This window comes from Procambarus clarkii, chromosome 43, assembly GCF_040958095.1.
Source record: "Procambarus clarkii isolate CNS0578487 chromosome 43, FALCON_Pclarkii_2.0, whole genome shotgun sequence".
Lineage (NCBI taxonomy): Eukaryota > Metazoa > Arthropoda > Malacostraca > Decapoda > Cambaridae > Procambarus > Procambarus clarkii.
Window position 1 is genome coordinate 36,180,873 of NC_091192.1, and position 22,507 is coordinate 36,203,379.

General features: G+C 45.4%; 1 protein-coding gene across 1 annotated transcript in view; it reads right to left on the reverse strand.

Moving 5' to 3' along the window:
• SIDL (SIDL trafficking protein particle complex subunit 10) overlaps nt 1–22,507 on the reverse strand; it is a 126,564-nt gene that overhangs the window by 18,154 nt on the left and 85,903 nt on the right. The window contains exons 17-19 of the mRNA XM_069300257.1: nt 12,039–12,233; nt 1,645–1,758; nt 1,332–1,448 (exon numbers count right to left, since the gene is read on the reverse strand). Coding sequence (XP_069156358.1) covers nt 1,332–1,448; nt 1,645–1,758; nt 12,039–12,233 — 426 coding nt within the window. The remainder of the gene's footprint in view (nt 1–1,331; nt 1,449–1,644; nt 1,759–12,038; nt 12,234–22,507) is intronic.

Below are 22,507 nucleotides of genomic sequence, written 5' to 3' on the forward strand. Positions count from 1 at the left end.
GCTTATCTAGATGTCTGGCTTATCCAGTGAGGTGTTGTTCCCATTTTTTCTGGATAAGTGAACTTACAGTGGCACCTCGACTTACGATAATTTCGAGTTACGATGTAAATTTGATCGAAAAATGCGACTCAACTTACGATAGTGTCATCGACTAACGATATTTGTTGGCACACGTTTGGGTCGACCGAGCGCGTGGTTCCTGGTCAAGTGGGCCGACCTGCCTCAGTTTACTAGAGCTGCCCGCTTAGTGACGATCACGCCTATAAGAAATTCCATTTTTGTGGTGATTTTTTGCTTTTTGAACATAAAACTGATTATTATATATCATGTCATGGGTCCCAGAAAGTCAGTGGTAAGGTTCAACCTAAGAAAATAGTTGTGAGTTGAGGCAGTAGAGGATAGCCCTTCCTCATTAAGAAAATGTGTGAATTATGGGAAGAACTGCAAAATTTTGTTAAAAAAAACTCACCCAGATAAAGCTGTAGCAGGCAGTTGCATTGACCTTTTAAATGACAATGTGATGTCTTACTACAGACAAATGTTAAAATGTAGGGAAAATCAAGTGTTTTTAGACAGATTCTTAGTAAGACAAGCAAGCAGTGAGCCACAAGCAGGTCCTAATGGTGTGCAGGCAAAACATGCCAGAGTGTGTATCCCAGAAAAGTCATCACTGCCTGATGTTATAATGGAAGGGGACTCCCCTTCCAAACAGTAACAACTCTCCTCCTCCCCCTCATCACCATCTTCCATATGCCATCAAGAGTCCTCCATAAAGATAAGATTAACTTATGTACTTTATTGAAGTTAGAGAACAAAATTATATCGGTATAAAATGTATTTGTAAGTTAATATTTTGGAGGGTGGGGAACGGATTAATTCAATTCCCTTTATTTCTTATGGGAAAAATCGCTTCGACTTATGATATTTCGACTTACGATCCGTCTCTGGGAACGGATTACCGTCGTAAGTCGAGGCCCCACTGTACTTAGTATTCTATAGTTGATCCACAATCTGCATAAGGGATAAATTCCTGAAAACCTTTCACACCATTAATTTACATTGAGTTCAATTGAACTATATATGGGAAAAATAGAATAAAATTCTAAAGACCTAAACACAAATTCCAATGATTGGACAATTTGCATGGTGAGCCTGCTGCCATGCATTCAGAGCTTGGATGTTAAAAAGGGAATCACATACTGATTTACTAAATGTACGCACACTAAATTTGGCCAGGCTGAGGGTCAACAGTATTCATATTCTTAAATTTTACAAGGCACTTAATTATTATAGATAATAAAGGAAAGTTTAAACTAGAGTGCATGTCTCACCAGGGTCTGTGTTGGAGGATGAAGTGGTATTAGCTTGTAATGCTGTTCTACGTCTGCCAGAGTCAGTGCCGGATCCCACAGTTCTACTGCTCGACTCACCAGGCCTGTAACGGTTACCTACCAATGGCAAATCAGGCTTCAGTACACACATATTAAAAGATTGGAATAAATTTTTTGAGAAAATGCAATCTCTTCTGTGTTTTTCATGGTGTCCAGTACTTGCACTCAAATCTGAATTACACAATTAGTATTTTCAGCAAAGAATGCACTCACTTAACAAAGAGCATGGAGTGAACCATACATAGGTCCTTACCTGCACAAACTTGGAAGTGTTAGCTGTAAGTAGCTTGTGAGAGGACATGAATGGAGGTATGAAGTGAACATCAATATCTAGTCTCTGGTTGATTATGGAGCTGCTGATTGCTACCTGATACAACAAAAGGTAAAATGGCAACATAGTACATAAAATAAATCTTTGACTTATAATAATGATAAAAAAACAGCGTTGAGTATAATGAAACGCCATTTTCTGGGCGAGACCCGGAGGCTCCCCGGAGCTATCCGGGCTGACATGAATGTATTAGACCCTGGCACCAGTCAAATGCATGGAGTTTTAGATCTACTGGGGACCACGAGCCAGAACCTGTCCCCCTCAGAAAGCCCAAGGAACAATGGCCTATAGAAATCCCCATGTGGTTGGGAGCATTCCATGTCTGCCATTGACCGGGTCAGGCACCCAGAAAGGTAGGCACCCCAAAACAAACCCTTATTCTGGTAAAATATTGCTATTGAAGGCCAAACTAGTGGACAGAACTTCCCAAATAAAAACAAGCATGACGTCACCACGTTACTGCACTGCCGTCTGCACAACCCTCCCCTCCCCAGGGAGGGGAGGGGAGGGGGGAAAGAGGGAAACCCAGGGCTATCCATCCTGCAGTTCTGAGGCTGGATGTCAAAATACGCGAAAAGAAAACCGCCGATCGGAGGGTAGGAGGATTGCCGGGAAGCTTCCGAGACTCACCCAGAAAATGGCGTTTCATTACATTCAACGCTGGTTTTCTGGGGGGAGCCCCATCAGCTCTGCGGAGCTACTTACCCAAAGCCAAAAACAAGAGGGATTTACCCGGGAGGCGGGCGGCCTTCACAACTCAATGCGAAGTAAAGACAACTGGCTGCCACTGCCGACCCAACGCAACACAGGTCCGACTGGGCCCAGGAACGTTGACAAGGTAGCGAGCATCCAGGACCCTGTTCGACCTCCAAAAACCCCACGCCCATATATCAGCCCAAGACATGTTACTGAAAACGGCAGCCAGAGCAGCAAACTTACAAATGTCATGGGCACAAGGACAGACCGAAGGCTGGCTAGATCGAATAACCCTGCGGACAACCTGGAAGACCCGAACGCTGGAACAGGGAAGAACGGAAACCGGGTCAACCCAAAGCACATCCCCGGCCACCGAAGCCGTGGCGTGCAGGTAACGGTGGAGAGCCGCAACCGGATACAAGACATGATGCATCCCCAGCCTGACCAACCAATCATCAATAACCAAAGGACCCCTCCGGAGAGCAGCAGTCTCATTTTTCGCCGGAAATGAAGGAAACGGCTGCAACCAATCAAACCTACCACCAGGACCAAAAGAGTAGAAACCCCTGCGCCGGAGGAGAGCATGAAGCTTCCCGACACGACCCCCCGAGGCCAGTGCCAACAGGAAAAGAGCTTTCGCCAAACAATCCAGACCCAAAGGGGCCACCACAAACTGAGGAGAAGAGAAAAAAAGAGAGCACCCGGTCCAACGACCAGGATGGCTCAGGCGGCACATGAGCAGGCTGGAGGTAAAACAATGCATGAGACAGCTTGCAGAGCAGCGCAGATGTAACATCAGCATTGAACATAAGCTGCAACGGCTCCGTCAGCACTGCACAATGCGAAGCTGTAACGGCTCCATCAGTGCTGCACGATAAGAAGTGACAGTATAAGATAAGATGACGCCCCTGGAACAACCACAAAAGAAAGAAAAGGCAATACAACCATATCAGACAGAAGTAAACCTACAAAGGGATAAGAAATAACGGAAGGACTGCCACGAAACTTAATACTGCCGCCGAGACGAAGCCCGCAGGTAGGACACCATCAACGAAGCCACCTGTGCACCGTACAAGTGGTGATAGACCCGTGTCAGAAAGACCAGATGCGAAGACTTGAGGAGAAGATCGAACCAGCCATGTAATGGACTAGCCCGATCTGCTGAAAGAGGCGGAGCTGCGAGAAAACCCTCGGGTTCGGACACCGAGCAGCAAGCAGCATCTGAAACCAAGACTGGGCCGGCCAACAAGGGGCCAGAAGGACAACTCTCCCTTGGTAAGTCTCCAAGCAAGCTAGGACCTGGAGCAACAGCAGAACTGGGGAAAAAGAGGTACAGTATAGGTAACCCCACCTCGATCAGTCCTGCCTGAAGGCATTGACCCCGATGACCTCGCAGTCGAGGAAGGGCGTCACATATATCGGGAGACTCCTCGACCACGCTGAAGCGAAGAGGTCCAGCTCTGGGAGCCCGTACTTCCGGCAGAGACAACTGAACGAGTTGGCGTCAACCGTCCATTCCGTGGACAGGGAAATGAATCAAGATAGGCTGTCTGCCAGAACATTGGACACCCCGCGAACGTGAATGGCCAGGAGAGCCAAACCCCGAGGACGCAGCAGACGAGTCACCTGAAGTGACCAGCCCCAAAGAGCCAGGGACCACATCGAACCCTCTCAGTTCGAGCAATGAACCACTAGGGAGCAGTCCGAATGGAGCCGGACTGTTGATCCACGAGCTACCCGCACCCTCCGAAGCGACATCCACACCGCTGCAAACTCCCGCATCATGCTGTGAGCCTGACGGAAGGACAGACCCCACCGTCTCTGGCCGGCCTGATGAGCACTGGTCACAAAGCCCCAGCTCAGAAGCAACGCATCCATGAACACATCGAGCATGGGCTCGGGTGAGTGCCAAAGCACTGAACCCCGAAAAACCCAAAGAGGAAGCTGGCAATGCAGCAGCCGAAGCAAAGCCCCCAGAGACCGAACCTGAAGGTTCTGCAAAGTCCCCGGAGGTTCCCTGAAGGAACCAGAACAGCTGACAAAACCAAATCCAACCTAGCGGGTAGACAATCATTGCAAAGTTCAGACTCCTGCACAAACCCAAAATTGCAATGAAGACCTTTTAAAGAAAACCCCTGGAACGAGTGATGCAGAAGAGAAAGAGTTTAAGGCGAACAGTGGATGGTTTGAGAAATTTAGAAAAAGAAGTGGAATTCATAGTGTTGTGAGGCATGGGGAGGCTCCCAGCGCAGACAAACCAGCGGCTGAAAGATTCATTGGCGAATTTAAAGATTTTGTGCAGAGTTATTCTGGAAAAGATTGCCAAAGAAAACATACATTACCAAGGAGAAGTCATTGCCTGGACACAAGCCTATGAAAGATCGGTTTACTCTTGTGTTGTGTTGTGTGGTAATGCAAGTGGTGATTTGAAAATTAAACCCTTGCTTGTGTATCATTCCAAAAATTCAAGGGTTTTCAAAAAATATAATGTGCAGAAACACAAAATGTGTGTGATGTGGAAGGCTAATGCTAAGGCATGGGTGACTAGGCAATTTTTTTACGGAGTGGGTGAATATGGTGGTGTGCCTTGCCATCAAAAAATATTTGCAGGAGAACAGTTTGCCACTCAAGGCCCTGCTTCTCCTTGATAATGCTCCTGCCCATCCTCCAGGCTTGGAAGATTCATTGGATGAGGAATTTAAGTTTCTTACAATAAAGTTCCTTCCTCCCAATACCACTCCTCTACTTCAGCCTATGGACCAGAAAATCATTGCCAATTTTAAGAAACTTCATGAAAGGGCACTTTTCCGGAGATGTGTCGAAGTGACGGATGCCACAAACCTCGCCCTCAAAGAGTTCTGGAAAAAACATTTTAACATTTATAGTGCTTTAAAACTTGTTAACAAAGCCTGGCAAGAAGTGACTGTAAGAACCATGATCTCTGGCTGGAGAAAACTGTGGCCCTGAATGTGTTGCAGAACAAGATTTTGAGGGGTTTGAGCCTGAGCCTGAAGTGCCTCTCATTGAGGAAATTGTTTCTCTGGGTCGGCAATTGGGTTTGGAGTTGGATGGTGCTGATGTGGAGGAGTTGGTGGAAGAACACAACAAAGAATTGACCACCGAAGAACTCCAAGCCCTTCAAAAGGAGCAGCAAGAAGAGGCAGCTGAGGAAATTTCTTCAGGGGAGGATGTGCCAGTAGAAAATGTCTCTTCCTCAAAAATTAAGAAAATGTGTGCAGCATGAGAAGAATTGCAAACCTTTGCTGAAACGACTCATCCAAATCACGCTGCGGTAGGTCGTTTCCTTAACCTATTCAATGACACTGTGATGCATCATTACAGACTAATGTTAAAAAGAAGGGAAAAACAAATGTCTCTTGACAAATTTGTAGTGAGACAAACAAGCACTGAACCACAACCAGATCCTAGTGGTATTCAGGCAAAATGTAGGAGAGAGAGAGAGTACCTCAGAGAAAACATCACTGCCTGATGTGATAATGGAAGGGAACTCCCCTTCCAAACAGTAACAACTCTCCTCCTCCCCCCCTCATCACCATCTTCCATACGCCATCAAGAGCCCTCCATAAAGGCAAGAGAAACTTTGGTACTGTATTGTAGTTAGAAAAAAACATTGTATCAGTATAAAATGTATTTTTAGGTTAATATTTTGGAGGGTGGGGAACAGATTAATTCAATTCCCTTTATTTCTTGTGGGAAAAATCGCTTCGACTTACGATATTTTGACTTACGATCCGTCTCTAGGAACGGATTAGCATCGTAAGTTGAGGCCCCCATTGTACTAACCCCTAGTGCAATATTATAAATTTATTGTACTCGGGAATAAAATTTACTAATACTACTAACCAGTAGTGTAGCAACATTAAATTTATTAAACTGAGGCATAGATGGGCCAGATTCTTCCGAGAAATTATGGTGACGGTTGCGTCAGCTACCCAGCCAGGGAGAATAATTTCCACATTTATGAATCAAATTAAACCCAGTCTAACCTTGTATTATTTATTAAGGAATATCGATTAGTAATAGATTCATACTTAGTTAACGAATTATATATTTGTTTGTTAGAAACAGATTTATACAGCTGTGATCAGCTGATCCAGTAAACAAAGCAATGAACTGAATTTACACTATGAATATTTCTCGTCCATCTAACGTCAGTTAGATTAACCATTAACATGCTAGGGGTATAATATCCTTTCTTCCCCACAGGCGCATGTAATTTTGAAAAAAAAAAAAAAATTATTTTTTCTTCCTAACCTGTTAATTTGTGTTCACTGATCACAGGAAAAATAATAAAAAAATCGTAAGTGGCATATATTGCCCGCTATAGGGCGGGGAAATCTGGCAAAAAATAGGCGCCGACTCAGTGTGCGTCCCAGGTGGTCTGTTGCTTGCCAGCTGTCAGGCCAGAGTTGCCACAAAGAGATAATTACCTAATTATTTCAATGTCTCTGATTGATTTTTCATAGTTTTTTTGTTGTAATATTATTCAATAGTGTGTAGTTTGATATATTTATATAATAAAATGAGTGAATCATTGCTGTACTCAAAAATATGGTGTGCATATTGTTGATTCAATTATGTTCATCAATCAGTGAACAAATACTTTGTCGGTTATTACACTATAAGCACAGGTTATATATATATGGTGTGCATATTGTTGATTCAATTATGTTCATCAATCAGTGAACAAATACTTTGTCGGTTATTACACTATAAGCACAGGTTATATATAAGTATCTGCATGTTTTGTTCACTATAACGAACCACTAAGTAGCTATTATGAGTCAAAAAGTAACGAGGAGTGACCGCCGTGTACCAGCCAGCCACTCCTGCCCTCCCTCAAGTCATCTGACTCGCCCACATTCTCCTCCCACAATACTGTTTTTGCTATAATTCACTATATACAGACATTATATATAAGTATCTACATGTTTTGTTCACCATAACTGTACATCTAAGCTTGTATGGTGAGTAAAGGCACAAAGACGTAGGACCTCACACAGTCAGCTAATGGCTGCCGCCCTCAAGGCCAGACGCACTAATATTTCTCCTCCAACAATACTGTGTGGTGTTATTACGCTATATATACACACATTATATATAAATATCTACCTGTTTTATTCACCATACTTGTACAAATAAACCGGTATGGTGCCCAAAGACCATCGTGGTAACCAGTAAACAACACCGTCGTCTGCACGGTGGCGTCGTGCAGACGATGCCACCGCCCTCACCAAAATGGCAGCTCCCAACCTTCTCTTGCTGTTTATACCCTCTATACACACGTTATATATAAGTATCTACATTTGTGTTCACCATAGCGAACCACTAAGCTGGTATGGTGAGTGCAGTCAATAAAAGGTGGCCACACACAGTCAGAAGACAACCCCACTACCCTCCCCTCCCACAGCATTACTCCTCCCTCCATGGAGCACAGCGCTAAATATCACCACAATCCTGCTATTATCAGAACCCTGGTCAATTTTATCACAGTCAGGGGTCTTCTGTAATAATATCATTGCTACATAATAGCATTAACAAGTATATTTTGGCATTTTTAGGCGATACTGTGGTCACAAGCTGAACAGCAGTGCTGTTAGCTCATGCTGCGTGCGTCAGGCTTGGTTACTCACTCAATACTGAGGCCAATAACACCCGCGAGTTTGGCCCACGATTTTTTTTTTAAATGGCGTCTGTTTACAAGAGCCCTGATGAAGGTGTGGTGAACCCCGTGTATCCGCGGGCCGTTTAAATCTTGCGTAGTACTCCAACACGTCATATGACGTGATGCGCAGTTGACTGGAACAATGTCCAACACGTCATATGACGTGATGCGCACTTTAAGGGTTTAAGGATTTGTACAACAAGAAACAATCTGTTGTTATATTAAGCACGTTATTATGAATTAAATTAACGTCAGTAATGTTTCCATCCATTCGGAAACATGAATACGATATTACGAATTAATTCCGAAGTTTCCAACATTCGACGCTAGGTGTCGCAAGTGTCACTTGTGAGGAGACTGGCAGAGATAGACGCCATTACAATCTAATGTCCTGGAGCTGATCCTTATTATCGACCAAATAGAGGAGCATCCGTGCAGTAACGAGCTTTTGATCAGTATCTTATGCCAACCCACATAGGGTAGGATTTTTTACACTGGAATTGTACAAAATCCTGTACAACTCCTAGCCTAAACTATTATTAGCTACTTTGTTAGGTAGGTTTAATATTAGACTAGTACTGTATTAGACAGCACTGGTAATTATTATTTAATGTTATGCAGGGTGGAATTTATTATTTTTACACAAATTGTGTATTTATTTTATTATGTTTCTTATTATGTACATCTTTGAGTGTTACTAGGTGTCACTATACCAACCAAAGGTGAACGAGAAGAACTAACTGGCGATACAACCATAATGCCATCAAAGTACTATTCAAATCCTATATATATATATATATTGCATGTTTTGGTAGGTAAGCCAACCGTCAACAAGAGGTAGGATCACATAGCCTAATCTAGAAAATTAAATATTAGGCTATTATATTGATATTGGTCTTTGCTACATGAGCCAATATCCTAGCAACTACACCAAACTCAGGAAGCCTCAAACCACACGATGGATATGGCTGGAAGAATGAGGAAGACCTTTACAGGTCTAAAAGGTCACTTGACCAGACAGATTAACAAATGCCAAAATCTGTCTCAACAGTCACCCATTGACTATTTAGAGCTGGAAAGTTATTTCAAAGTTGCTAATAATAGGTTTGAACAAATTAGAGCTCAGATAACACAATATTTGTCTGAACTTAGACACAAATTACAGAAACAGAATTAGATGACATGCATGAATTACCAATAGCAGTTCCCGTGGTGTGGTGGTTAAGACATTCACCTGGTGTTTCGCGAGAGCTTTGTCCTGGGTTTGTATCCTGGCCGGGGAGGATTTACTGGGTGTAAACCCTTAACTGTAGCCTCTGTTTAGCTCAACAGTAAAAGGGGTACCTGGCTGTATAAATGATTCTTTGAGGGAGTTGTATTCCAGGGAACATAGGATTAAGGACTTGCCGAAACACTACGTGTACTAGTGGCTGTACAAGAATGTAAGAACTCTTGCATATATAAATACTGTAAAATAAAAAATATATAAAAAAAAATTTAGCCCAGTACGAAGATGATGTACAAGTTAAACTGCAGCCCTTTAATAAACTAATTACTCAGAATAAAGTAGCCACAGCATCTGCAAATTTTCCACAACCTGAAGTAATATTATCTTTGATTAGTCTACCCACATTCTCTGGTAACGAGAATGAAAGTTGGGATGATTTTTGGAATAAGTTTGTAGATGCAGTAGATTCTAAACCAAATATTTCCAAAACTACTAAGTTTACTTGTTCACAAGGTCAACTCCGAGATGTAGCCTTAAAGGTAATCTCCAATTTAAACTTGACCAGTGATGGCTATGACCTCGTAGTTCAGCTACTTAGAAGCAATTATTCTAACACAGAGAGAGCTATCACTACGTTAGGCCAAAAGCAGCTGCTCTTGCCAGCAACTGATAATTCTACTGACTCTCTCCAAACTTTTCGATTGGAACTTGAGTCCCTACTTAAGGCTTCAAGCCTCAGAGTCAAACTTAAAGCTGCTGAATGGTTGACACAAGTAATCATAAGACTCAAGTTGCCCAGTGAAACATTGGACAAATTGTGTACTTTACACAATAAAACATCTCGGAATGTGACAGACATAACTGAAGGCTTACGCTCTGTAGTCGAACGACAACGAGCTAACCAGAATGGGAAAGGTATTTCAACACCTTCAACTAATACTTATCATAAACCTCAGGGTACCACGGATACTTATGTAAAACCTAAAATGACTAAACCCTCTCCAAAGTGGAAAGGTAGCAATGTCGTACCTATACAGGAAATCCCTCCAAACCTGTAGTGAATGTACCTCCTAAAAGTACTACTACAGGAGAGAGAAAATGTTTGTTCTGTCAAAGGGAACACACAACATTTAATAATATTTATCACTTTAACGCGCACGGCGATATAGACTGGAACTTCCTGGAAGTGAAATCGACGTTTTCGGGTGACCGAGTGGCAACACTGAAAAGTGCATACTCTTTTCGCTGTCCTGACCTTAATTTTTAATGTACAGATTTCATTTTTATACCAATGTGTTCGCAATAGAATGATCTATAGGAACATATAAGAACATATGTATATGCAAAAAGCATGAGTTAAATCACACAAAAAGCTAAAGAACTACATCGATCACTAGTCGTGAGCTCCAAACAGCGACGAAATGTTTCTATTCTTTTCAGGGTTGTCAACTCCACACTTGTCCTACAGCGTTAAATTTGGTATCATTGTGATCGCAATTAAATTCCCTACATGGACATATGCATATAAATGTAGAATCATGATCGCGGCCCACACCAAGAGTGTGTGAAGTGCGCGATTACACTTGCCGTGTCAACAATACAATAGTCTTTCCACTAAGTTACAATACAATGCCATTCTCCCAAATATGCCATGTGCCTATTAGAGAAAACAGAAATTTAATGGCAAACATTCTCTATCTTGAGATGATTTCGGGGCTTTTTTAGTGTCCCTGCGGCCCGGTCCTCGATAGCCCGTGACAGCTGACTATATAGCTCTATAGCACTAAATGCATATAAACTCCAAAAGCCCGGCTAATTACCCGCAGCAAACAGAGAAAGTGAGAACGAGTTACCCAGGAGCGCGCAAAAGTGATAAAATGTGTTCACTCTTTTCACTCTGGTCACCTCAATTTTCGTCCTAGGTCTTTCATTTTGGTATCAATGGGTTCGCAATAGAATTCTCTAGAGGAATATTAGCATATAAAATAAAAAACCTGGTCACGCTCCACCCGCCGATGAGTTGAAGACGGGCCACGCGTTAACCGCGAGTGAGCGCCCAGACGCCTTCCAGCTACACTCCCAATTCCTGCCCACAAATGTTTAGTATTTTTACCAGTTGCTAATCTCAATTTTCGTGTTACAGCGCTCATTTAGGTATGAAATTGTTCCTAATAGAACGCTTTAGGTGGATATGTGCATATATGCTTTAGATGGATATGTGCATATAAGGGCCAATTGAAGGGCAAAAAAAAAAAAATATACAAAATAATACAACTTTTTGTACTTACCACTTCAGTGTTGTGTGTTGAACATGACATGGGTAGAACATTTGTTTTATCGCGCGCATTTTAAAACCAGTCCCCAAAAAATCGGATAAAAACCTGATTTTTGGCAATTATTTTAGTGGACGACGCAGCATTGCGTCATCACCGAGATTACCGACAGTAAACCGATGACACAATGCTGCGTCGTCACCGGACGAAAGTGTTAAATAAAATGCAGTAAGCTTAGTATGAATACTATTAAAAATCAAGCTAGATATCTTTTGTCATATAAGTTATTAGTTTGTGTACAATTTACAAGTTGACTTTATAGCATACATTTCCACACAAAATGTTTTCCTTTATTCATAAACAGAAAATACTGTAAGTACAGTAAACAAAACCTTTGAGTAGAATACAGTAAGCAGAGAAGAGCAGCACATACATTGTGTTCAAGGGTTGCGGCATCCCTCTGTGGTCCCAGTTCAGCCAACACTGTCAGGGGAACACCAACTGAAGAAAAAGGACACACCTCTGGCAAGGCCACCTCTATTTCCCTTTCCAGTATATTATTATTTTCACCTTCAATGTCACACTTCATAGTCATCCCACGAGAAGTGCGAAGTTTCACTAACGTGTCCTGAGGAGGAGAAGCAGCAGTAATAGGTATTGAATAAACTTCATGTAATACATTTTATTTAAGATAGGATAATCATAATATTCAAGGAACCATAAATGTACCTTAGACTACAAGGGCAAAACCTTTCTTATTCATCTGTACTGTACAAATCCTTCGTGCACCAACAACAAAGCTGCCATATTCAAGCTTTAAAGATACAATACCAACTTAAAAACCAGCGTTGAATGTAATGAAACGCCATTTTCTGGGCGAGACCCGAAGGCTCCTCGGAGCTTATCCAAGCTGATATGCTAATGTCAGACTTTGGCATCAGTCATGTGTACGGAGTTCTGTGGACCTACCTGGGACCACCAGACAGAACCTGGCCCCCTCAGAGAGGCATTGGAAGCAATGGCCTATAGAAACCCCTGTGTGGTTGTAAGCATTCTATGTCTGCCATAGACTCGACCCCTAAAGGCTAATGCCAACAGAAAAAAAGAGCCTCTGAGAAACAATCCTGAACCAAAGGGGCCACAACAAACTGTGGAGAAGAAAAGAAAAAGAGCACTCTGTCCAAAGACCAGGATGGCTCAGGCGACGCACGAGCAAGCTGGAGGTGAACAACGCACAAGACAGCTTGCGAAACAGCAAAGACGTAACACCAATCCCGAAAGCAAGCTGAAGCGACTCTGTCAGCGCCGCAGGATACGAGGTGACAGTATGGGGCAAGATGATGACCCCAAATCTCCACAAGAGAAGGACAAGACCATGCCAACAAAAGCAGCTACCAAAGAAGGGACAGAAAGAAAAGGAAGGACCGCCAAAAAAAACCATACTGCCACCAAGAAGCACGCAGGTGGGATACTATGAACGAAACCACCCGACCACCAATATAAGGAGAGAGACTCAAGGCAGAACTAAACCAGCCCCGTCATGGGCCAATCGAGCCTAAGAGGAGGCGGAGCCGAGGGAAGATCTCGGGTGCAACCATGGAGCCAGCAGAGCCAGAAACCCAAGCCAGCAAAGGAGGAGACGGAACGTGTGTAGTACAGAAAAACATCCCAACCCCAGCAAGCTCGCCAGGAGAGCGGAGACGACGGCTCCGACGCGAGACTCCAGAGAAGGGAAACCACGAGACTGGAAAATGCCAACAGGCAGGGAAGCCAGGAAACCAGAAACCCAAACCTGACAAGAGGAAAGTCAAAAGGCACTAACAAAACCCATAACAATGTTTAGCAAACGGAATGAAAGTAGCAAAGGTATGCCACCAAACCAGTATCCGAACCAAGGAGTACGAGCAACGAGGACAAGATCACCGCAATCAAGATTCACAAAGGAATTGACAGGGTAGAGAAAGACTGACTACAGGACCCCAGGGGCACACGCACCAGGGAACACCGGTGGAAGGAGAGCCCAATGAGCCAGAGAAACATTGGAAAGAAGAAAGCAGTAGCAGAGTAGGAGACAAACAGAACGCATGAGGAAGCGATGTGGTGGAGGATGACACCACACATAGCTTCAAGCAGAGACAGGATAGAGCCCAACAGGCACAAGAACCCGCACATCAGCGAATGACAGGTGAGAAGCAGGACCAAAAAGCCAGAGATTAACTCCCGCAAACACAACTAGGGATGGACAACAAAGGAAGCAAAGAGAAACCAATGTATTCGGAAGGGCAAAGCCAGGCACTGCAAGACTGGCAAGGAAGGAGTGACCCAAATAAGACCACGAAAAATGGGGCCGTGACCCCCCCCTTGCAACAATGAACCCAGACGAACAAGGAAAGCCCCAGGAAGAAGTACGGAAGGGCCAAACAAAACACTACAACTAATCCTCAAAACGCAATCACAGTAAGAAAACTGCAGCAAAACGTCACCTCATAACAACCTGACACAGTAATATTTACCCCATAAAATACACCCCCACCATCGTACCTCGTAATCTGGTGGAGATGGGGCCCCGCACCGGACTCAAGCATAGGTTGTACATGCATAAGAGTGGGACTGGATGGGCATAAATAGGAGCTGCCTCATAAGGCCCAAGAGGCCTGCTGCAGTCACCTGGGCTCTGATGTACGCATATTCATAGCCAAAAACCACGAACTAGCGCCTGGCTGAAATAGACACCAGACTGCAGAAACTCACCTGCAGAACGTAGGCACGAACGTGTCGTGACACAACATAGCCAAGAAGATGTCGGGAGCATTGCCAGTGGAAGAAGGCAAAGCCGCACATGCAGGATAAGAGTAGGGGAGAGGCGAAGGAGGAGCCCCACACCCACACACAGGGAAAACCCGGCGTCCTCCTCATAGCGGCAATCCAGAACAACCCCAATAGCTACGGGGCACAGACTGGAGAATTGAGAGGTGTGAGAGGCGAAGCACCCGAGAGAAAAGGACGCAAAACACCAGCACACCACCCACATCAAAACAAACTACCACGGCGCATGGGCAGGCAGGGATGCCAGATGTGGGTTGTGAGAAGTCGTGAGCTGATAAAAGAAAATCATGAAATTGACTAGAAAACTAGACAATAGTGTTGTTAACGACTGAATCCCTTTTCAGAGTACACAGGTCAGCCATTAACATGATACGAAAAGAGCAGTAAGTAGCAAAACATACATAGCATAGCCCTTCTGTGACTACAAGTCGGGCTACAAGGAGCTCAATCTGGCAACCCTGTGCAGCGCAGGACAGTACATGGAGAGAAGATACAATCACAAAAGAACTAAACAGGACTGAAAACCGATTAGAAGCATGAAGGAGGACTAACAAGACCTAGAAAGGATCAGAGGGGAGCCACACCGGAAGACGACAGACTTCCAATAATACGGGAAGAAGGAAAAACCTTCCTGACCTTCGAGAACACATAGAAGCAAGCGTAAAGCACAAAGGCACAGAAGGCTCAGTCGCACCCGAGACCAAAAGTCATGCAGAAACCCCGAAAAGAGGGGAACATGACGGCGAAGGTCCGTCCCAAGTAGAAGGGTGGAGAAACGTACCCACTGACAGAACGGAACCGACGGATCTAAGGGACAAAGAACTGAACCCGGGGAGGGGCCGACTCCCAAAAACACATACGGAGAGGGGGGGGAAGAAGAAAAACCCCACTCTTATTAACTGCAAGCCCCACCCAGAGGGTAGAAAAACCCAGGCGGGGTCCAACAGTGCCCGAGGCCCCCCAAGTCCAGCCCCTCACCAGCCCTGGGAACCCACAAGGCAGGTCCCAGGGCCGAGCTGTCCCCCCAAAGCCCCAGCCACACAAGAAAAACCGGGGCAGCCGGACAAGTACTAAGGTAGGCAGCCCACTGGCAGGCTCATACAACATGGCTGTAGGAACAGGCTCAAATGCCCCCGTCGCCACCCCGGAAGGTGAAGTCCAGAAGACTGCCCAAGTCTCAAGACCACCAAAGCCCCGTCCCGACTCTGAACTCACAGATGGTAAGGATCCGGATGCAGGGAGGAAGGGGTAACCATAACGGGGAAAAACAAGAGGGTGTGGAAGGAAACAAAACTGAAGCAACCAACACCCCCAAGCCCTGTCACACCAACAAAAACGGGGCAGCCTCGGGGCGTCCGGGAAGCAAACAACCTAGCTCGTTGCCACTAGCAAAATGCAACGTGTAACGCCTTCTAAGAACCGAACCCCCGGGACGCATACACTCACGGGGGCCTAGTAGGGAAAACCACTGAAAGAAGGAAGAGTACTCAGTGCACAGGGAGGCAAGAACCAAGGCAGACACCCCCCTATCCCCACCAGGCAGACAACAAAAAGAAAAAAACCAGTGTTGAATGTAATGAAACGCCATTTTCTGGGCGAGACCTGGAGGCTCCCCGGAGCTTACTAGGCTGATATGCTAATGTCAGACTTTGGCATCAGTCACGTGTATGGAGTTCTATGGGCCTACCAGGGACCACGAGCCAGAACCTGGCCCCCTCAGAAGAGGCAAGGGGAGCAATGGCCTATAGAAACCCCATGTAGTTGGAATCATTCTATGTCTGCTATCGACTGGGTCAGGTACCCAGAAAGGTAAGCGTCCCATAACAATCCCCTATTCTGGTGAAAATATTGCTACCAAAAGCCGAACAAGTGGATAGAACTCCCCTAAACGAAACGAGGGAACAATCATGATGTCACATGTCATCGCGTCGCTGTCTGCACAGCTCCCCCCTCCCTGGGAGGGGGAAGGGGGAGCCCCAGACCCCAGACGCCGGCAATCCACCCTTTAGTTCTTAGGCTGGATGTTAAAACACGCAAAAAACCGCGACCGGAGGGAGGGAGGGAGGGAGGGAGGGATGCCGGGGAGCCTAGGGTCTCACCCAGAAAATGGCATTTCATTACATTCAACACTGGTTTTCTGAGGGGAGCCCCTTCGGCTCCCCTGAGCTAACTACCCACAGAGGAAAAAATTAGGGACTCACCGGGGAGGTGGTCGTTGCTCACTCCTCAACCCGAAGTCGAGACGACTGGCTGCAATCGCCGACCCAAAGAGACACAGGCCCGACTAGGCCCAGGGACGTTCTCAAGGTAACGAGCAGCCAGGACCCTGTTCGACTGCCAAAAGCCCCTCGCCCGAATTTCAGCCCACGACATGTTGCCAATGACGGCAGCAAGAGCAACAAACTTACGAACGTCATGGGCAGGGGCTAGATCGCAGGCTGGCTAGCCTTAATAACTGCGGACGACCTGGGAGACCCGCACCTGCGAACAGGGAAGAAGGAAAATCTGATCAACCCAAAGCACGTCCCCAGACACAGAAGCCGTGGCACGCAAATACATGGCGAAAAGCCGCAACCAGACACAAAACATGATGCGCCCTCGGCCTAACCAACCAAGCATCCACAACCCAGGGACCCCTCTGGAAAGCAGCAGTCTCATTCTTTGCCAGAAAAGAAGGAGACGGCTGCGATCAAAACCATCACGAAGACCGAACGAGCAGAAACCCCTGTGTCGGAGGAGAGCATGAAGCTCACCAACCCGACCCCCAGAGGCCAATGCCAACAGAAAAAAAAAGAGCCTTGGAGAAACAATCCTGAACCAAAGGGACCACAACAAACTGAGGAGAAGAAAGATAAGAGAGCACTCTTTCCAATGACCAGGACGGCTCAGGCGGCGCATGAGCAGGCCGGAGGTGAAACAATGCACGAGACACCTTGCAAAACTGTGGAGAAGTAACATCAATTCCGAAAGCAAGCTGAAGCGGCTCCGCCAGCGCCACACGATACGAGGCGACAGTGTTAGGCACAAGGTGACGGTCCTGGAACAACCAAGAGAGAAAGGACAACACCACCCTAACAGAAAGCGAAGTACAGCGACGAAGACACAGGAAGAAACGGAAGGACTGCCAGGAAACTTCGTACTGCCGCCGAGACAAAACCCGCAGGTGGGACACTAACAAGGAAGCCACCTGATCACCATAGAGATGATGATAAACTCGAGTTAAAAATACCACACACGAAAACTCGAGGAGAAGATTGAACCAGCCACATGATATTCTGGTCCGATCTGCTGGAAAAGGTAGAGCCGCAGAAAAACCTCCAGGTTCGGACACCAAGCAAGCAGCGCCTGAAACCACGGCTGAGCCGGCCACCACAGAACCAAGAAGACAACTCTTCCCTGGTGAGTCTCCAAGCGAGTCAGTTCCTGGAGCAACAGCTGAACCCAGGGAAAAAGGTACAGGAACCCCCACCTCGACCAGTCCTGCTGAAAGGCATCGTCCCCGACGGCCTTGTAGTCAAGGAAAAGAGCCACATACAGGGAAAGGCGCTGCGACCACGCCAACACGAAAAGGTCCACCTCGGGGCGACCGAATGTCCGGCAAAGCCAACTGAAGGAGTCAGCGTTGAACGTCCATTCCGTGGAGAGGGGAACAAAACGGAACAGGCCGTCTACCAAGAAATTGGACACGCCCCGTACGTGAACTGCCAGGAGAGGAAATCCCGAGAATTCAGCAAACGAGTCACCCGAAGCGATCAGCGCCAAAGAGCCAAGGACAGCATCGAATCCCCCTGGTTCAGACAATGAACCACCGGGGAGCAGTCCGAATGGAGCCGGATTGTCGATCTGCAGCGACCTGAACCCTCCGAACAGCAAACCACACTGCTGCGAACTCTCGCACCATACTGTGTTTTCGACGGAAGGACGGACCCCACCGTCCCTGGCTGGCCTGGTAAGTTCCGGTCACAAAACCCCAGCCAAGAAACGACGCATCTGTGAACACATCGAGCGAGGGCTCGGGTAGGTACCAAGGCACTGAACCCCGAAAAACCCATAGAGGAAACCGGCGATGCAGCAGCAGACACAAGGCCCCCTAGGGTCCAAACCCAGCGATCGCGAGATAGGCGGAAGAGGCGTCCCCGAAGGAACCAGAAAAGCCAACGAAGCCAAACCCGACCCGGTGAGTAGACCATCATTGCGAAGTTCAGGCTCCCACAGACCCTCGAGCAACCGCTGGGTGACCCGGGAGACCCCAGAAACTAGCGCAAGCAGCACCGCAGCCGCAGGAGAGACCCCGGAGGTAGAGACAAGGAAGCAGTCCGAGAGTCCCACACAAGACCCAGCCATGTCTGAACCTGGGAGGGAACCAAATGGGACTTCCTCCAGTTCACCAAGAAACCGAACCCGGCGAGCTGGGAAAGAACCAAATCCCTGGCTAGCAGATAACTGGACCGGCTGGGAGCCCAAACCAGCCAGTCGTTGAGGTAGGCCAACACCTGAACACCTATGAGACGCAGATGAGCCACAACGACCCGGGTAAGGCATGTGAACACACAAGGTGCCAGGTTCAACCCGAACGGGAGACAACGAAAGCAGTAACCTTGACATCCCACAACAAACCCGAACCAGTCCCTGAACCCCGGATGAATTGGGACGTGCCAATAAGCATCCAAGAGGTCTAGGGACACCATCTAAGCACCGGGCTCCAACAGAAGTCGAACCTTGGACAGCGTAGTCATCTGAAAGGAGGGCAATGAACTCAGGTTCAGACGTGACAAGTCCGGAATGAACCGCAGGTCTGCGCAGTCTTGTTTCGGTACTGGGAACAGACGGGAAACCCATCTGAGGGATGGCATCGTACTTGACCCCAGTTAACCAGATGTTTCTTAATTAAATTCTGGATGTACATCATATATATTTTTACTTACAGATTTTGTTTAGTAATATTATTAGGATAGTAAAAAGTTATAAAATACTTGTTTCATGAATGCTTTATTGTATTAGATGGAGATTCTCCAGGCTGTCTCTGGCTGGCTGGCAGACTACTGAGCCATTTCCCAGAAGGGTCTTGGGGGGGGGGGGGGGGGAAGGTTCAGTGAGGGTGTGGGGGAGAGGTTCAGTGAGGGTGAGGGAGGGGATGAAAGGGGTAGGGGGGCTGCTTGCCATGTGAGGACCCTATGATGCCAAGACAAACCCATTACCGACCTTCGGTAATATCGACCCCCAGACTGTTATATGAGGCTCTAAATACCGGTCTCCCAAACCGGTCGTTATTACCGGCAGATCGGTATAAAAGAGGCCGTTAAATTGAGTGGATACTGTCTATGTTCTCCTATTCCACATTCCATAACATGGCATTTATTCACATTAAATTCCATTTGCCAAGTGGTGCTCCATATACTAATTTTATCCAGGTCTTCTTGAAGGGCATGACAATCATCTAAGTTTCTTATCCTTCCTATTATCTTAGCATCATCAGCAAACATGTTCATATAATTCTGTATTCCAACTGGTAGATCATTTATATAGGCAATAAACATTACCGGTGCAAGAACTGAACCATGTGGAACTCCACTTGTGACATTCATCCAATCCGGTACATTGCCTCTGATTACGGCAATGTACCGGATGTCCCTCATCTTTCTATTAGTTAGGAAGTTTTTCATCCATGTTAGAAGCTTACCTGTCACCCCTCCAATATGTTCCAGTTTCCAGAACAACCTCTTATGTGGAACACTGTTAAAATCCTTTTTCAGGTCCAGATAGATGCAGTCAACCCAACCATCTCTTTCCTGTAAAATCTCTGTGGCTCGATCATAGAAACTGAGTAAATTCGTTACACAGGATCTTCCAGATCGAAAACCATACTATCTGATATTATATCGTTTTTCTCTAGGTGTTCTACCCATTTAGTTTTAATTATTTTTTCCAATATTTTGACTATTACACTTGTCAATGATACAAGTCTATAATTGAGAGGGTCTTCCCTGCCACCACTTTTGTAGATTGGAATTATGTTAGCCTTTTTCCACATGTCGGCTATGACTCCTGTACACAGGGATGCCTGAAAGATCAGGTGAAGTGGAATGCTGAGCTCAGATGCACTCTATCAGAACCTATGATGAAACTCCATCTGGGCAAGTTTCTTGGTTTGTTCTTACTTAGCCCCTTTAGAATATTTTCCACTTCATCTCTAGACACCTCTATACACTCTATGTTGTTCTCTGGAATTCTTATTGTGTCCAGTTCTCTGAAGATTTCATTTTGTACAAACACACTTTGGAACTTTTCATTTAATGTTTCACACATTTCCTTTTCATTTTCCATGAATCTGTTTCCCATTTTCAACTTCTGGATATTATCCTTTACCTGCAATTTGTTGTTTATAAATTTGTAGAATAGGCTTGGTTCTGTTTTACATTTGCCCGCTATCCTTTTTTCAAAATTTCTTTCTGCCTCTCTCCTTACTGCTGTGTAGTTGTTTCTCGCATTTTTGTATCGCTGGTATGTTTGGGGGTTTGGCCTCTTCCTATATTGATTCCAATTATGTGTCTTTTGATCTCTGGCCCTCTCGCAATTTCTGTTGAACCAATTCTGTTTTCTGGTCCTGCATCTCTGTTTAGGTATCAATGTTTGTGTGCCTTCCTCGTATATTTTGCAAAATTTGGCATACATCTCATTTACTTCCCTGCCTAGCAACACGTCTGTCCAATTACACTCATTAAAATTTGTTCAAAGTTCCCCATAGTGTCCTCTCTTGAAATCGAGTTTAACAACTGTTTCAATGTCTTCAATTTCGTCTAGATGACATCTTAAAAGATATTTAATGTCTAACATGACATGATCACTCTTTCCCAAGGGAGGAAGGTACTGGATGTCAAATATCTCTTCTTCTTTCCTGGTGAATACTAGATCAAGTACTGACGGTACATCTCCTTCCCTCATTCTTGTGGCCTGCTTGACGTGTTGATACCGGAATGTCTCCAGAATGGAGTTTACAAATCTGCATGTCCAAAAGTGCTCCGTTCTTGCTTCATAGGCCTCCCAGTCTATTGTTTTAAAGTTGAATTCCCCCAGTATCAACAGTCATGATTTATCTTTATCTGCTTGTACTATAACTTCTCTCATGATCGTTATGAGGCCCTCTCGTTTGTCATCCAGTTCTTCCTTTGTCCATGTGTTGCTTGCTGGTGGGCTGTAGGCATTTAAAACTATCAGTTTATCATCCTGATTCCAGACCTGCAATGCCATTATCTCAACTTCGAGGATTTTTAAATAATTCTCTTACCTTCAGGTGTTCTTTCACCAGCACAGCCACTCCCCCTCTCTTCCTAGTTGTCCTGTCACGTCTCCAAACTGAGTAGCCCATCGGGAATACGACTTCATTTAAAATATTTCCTTCAAGTTTCGTCTCTGATAATGCGACAATATCTAGGACCTTAAGCTGAATTATATCTTACAACTCCAATGTTTTTTATCTAACTCCATCTATGTTGGTATATGCAATTTTCAGGAACATGTTTCCTTTCCCTATGTTCTTTACTCTCCCTTCCACTAATGATTTTGTTGCCTTGTTTTTATGTACCATTTCACTACCAGTGCTAATGAGCTTGTGCTTGTTTTGAGAGATTCAATTGTTTATTTACATTGTTGGGGGAGTTTGTTTGGCACGTTTTGAGACTTCAGTCTCTTTAAACCTAGAAGTGCTCTGTATAGGTTCACTGACTTTCTGGATGGTTTCCCAGTGGGATTGTGAAATGTCATCACCCCGCTGTGCCTCTGTGACAAAGCCAGGTTCTGGCTCTGATACCCAGCAGCCCAGACACATGTGACCTAGTAATTGGGAGCCATCTTCTTTAGGGAGAGATATCTTTAGGGAGATATTTTTAGGGAGATATCTTTACGGAGATATCTTTAGGGAGCCACAAGGGGCTCCCTTAGAAACATTTTTGTTGTGATGTGGAAAAATTGCTAAAAAACATTATTGGGAAAACATCATTACTGTACTAACCTCAACACTATTGTTTTGAATCTAGTACAATATTATCTTTGCAAGAAGACCTCATATCTTTAGTACAG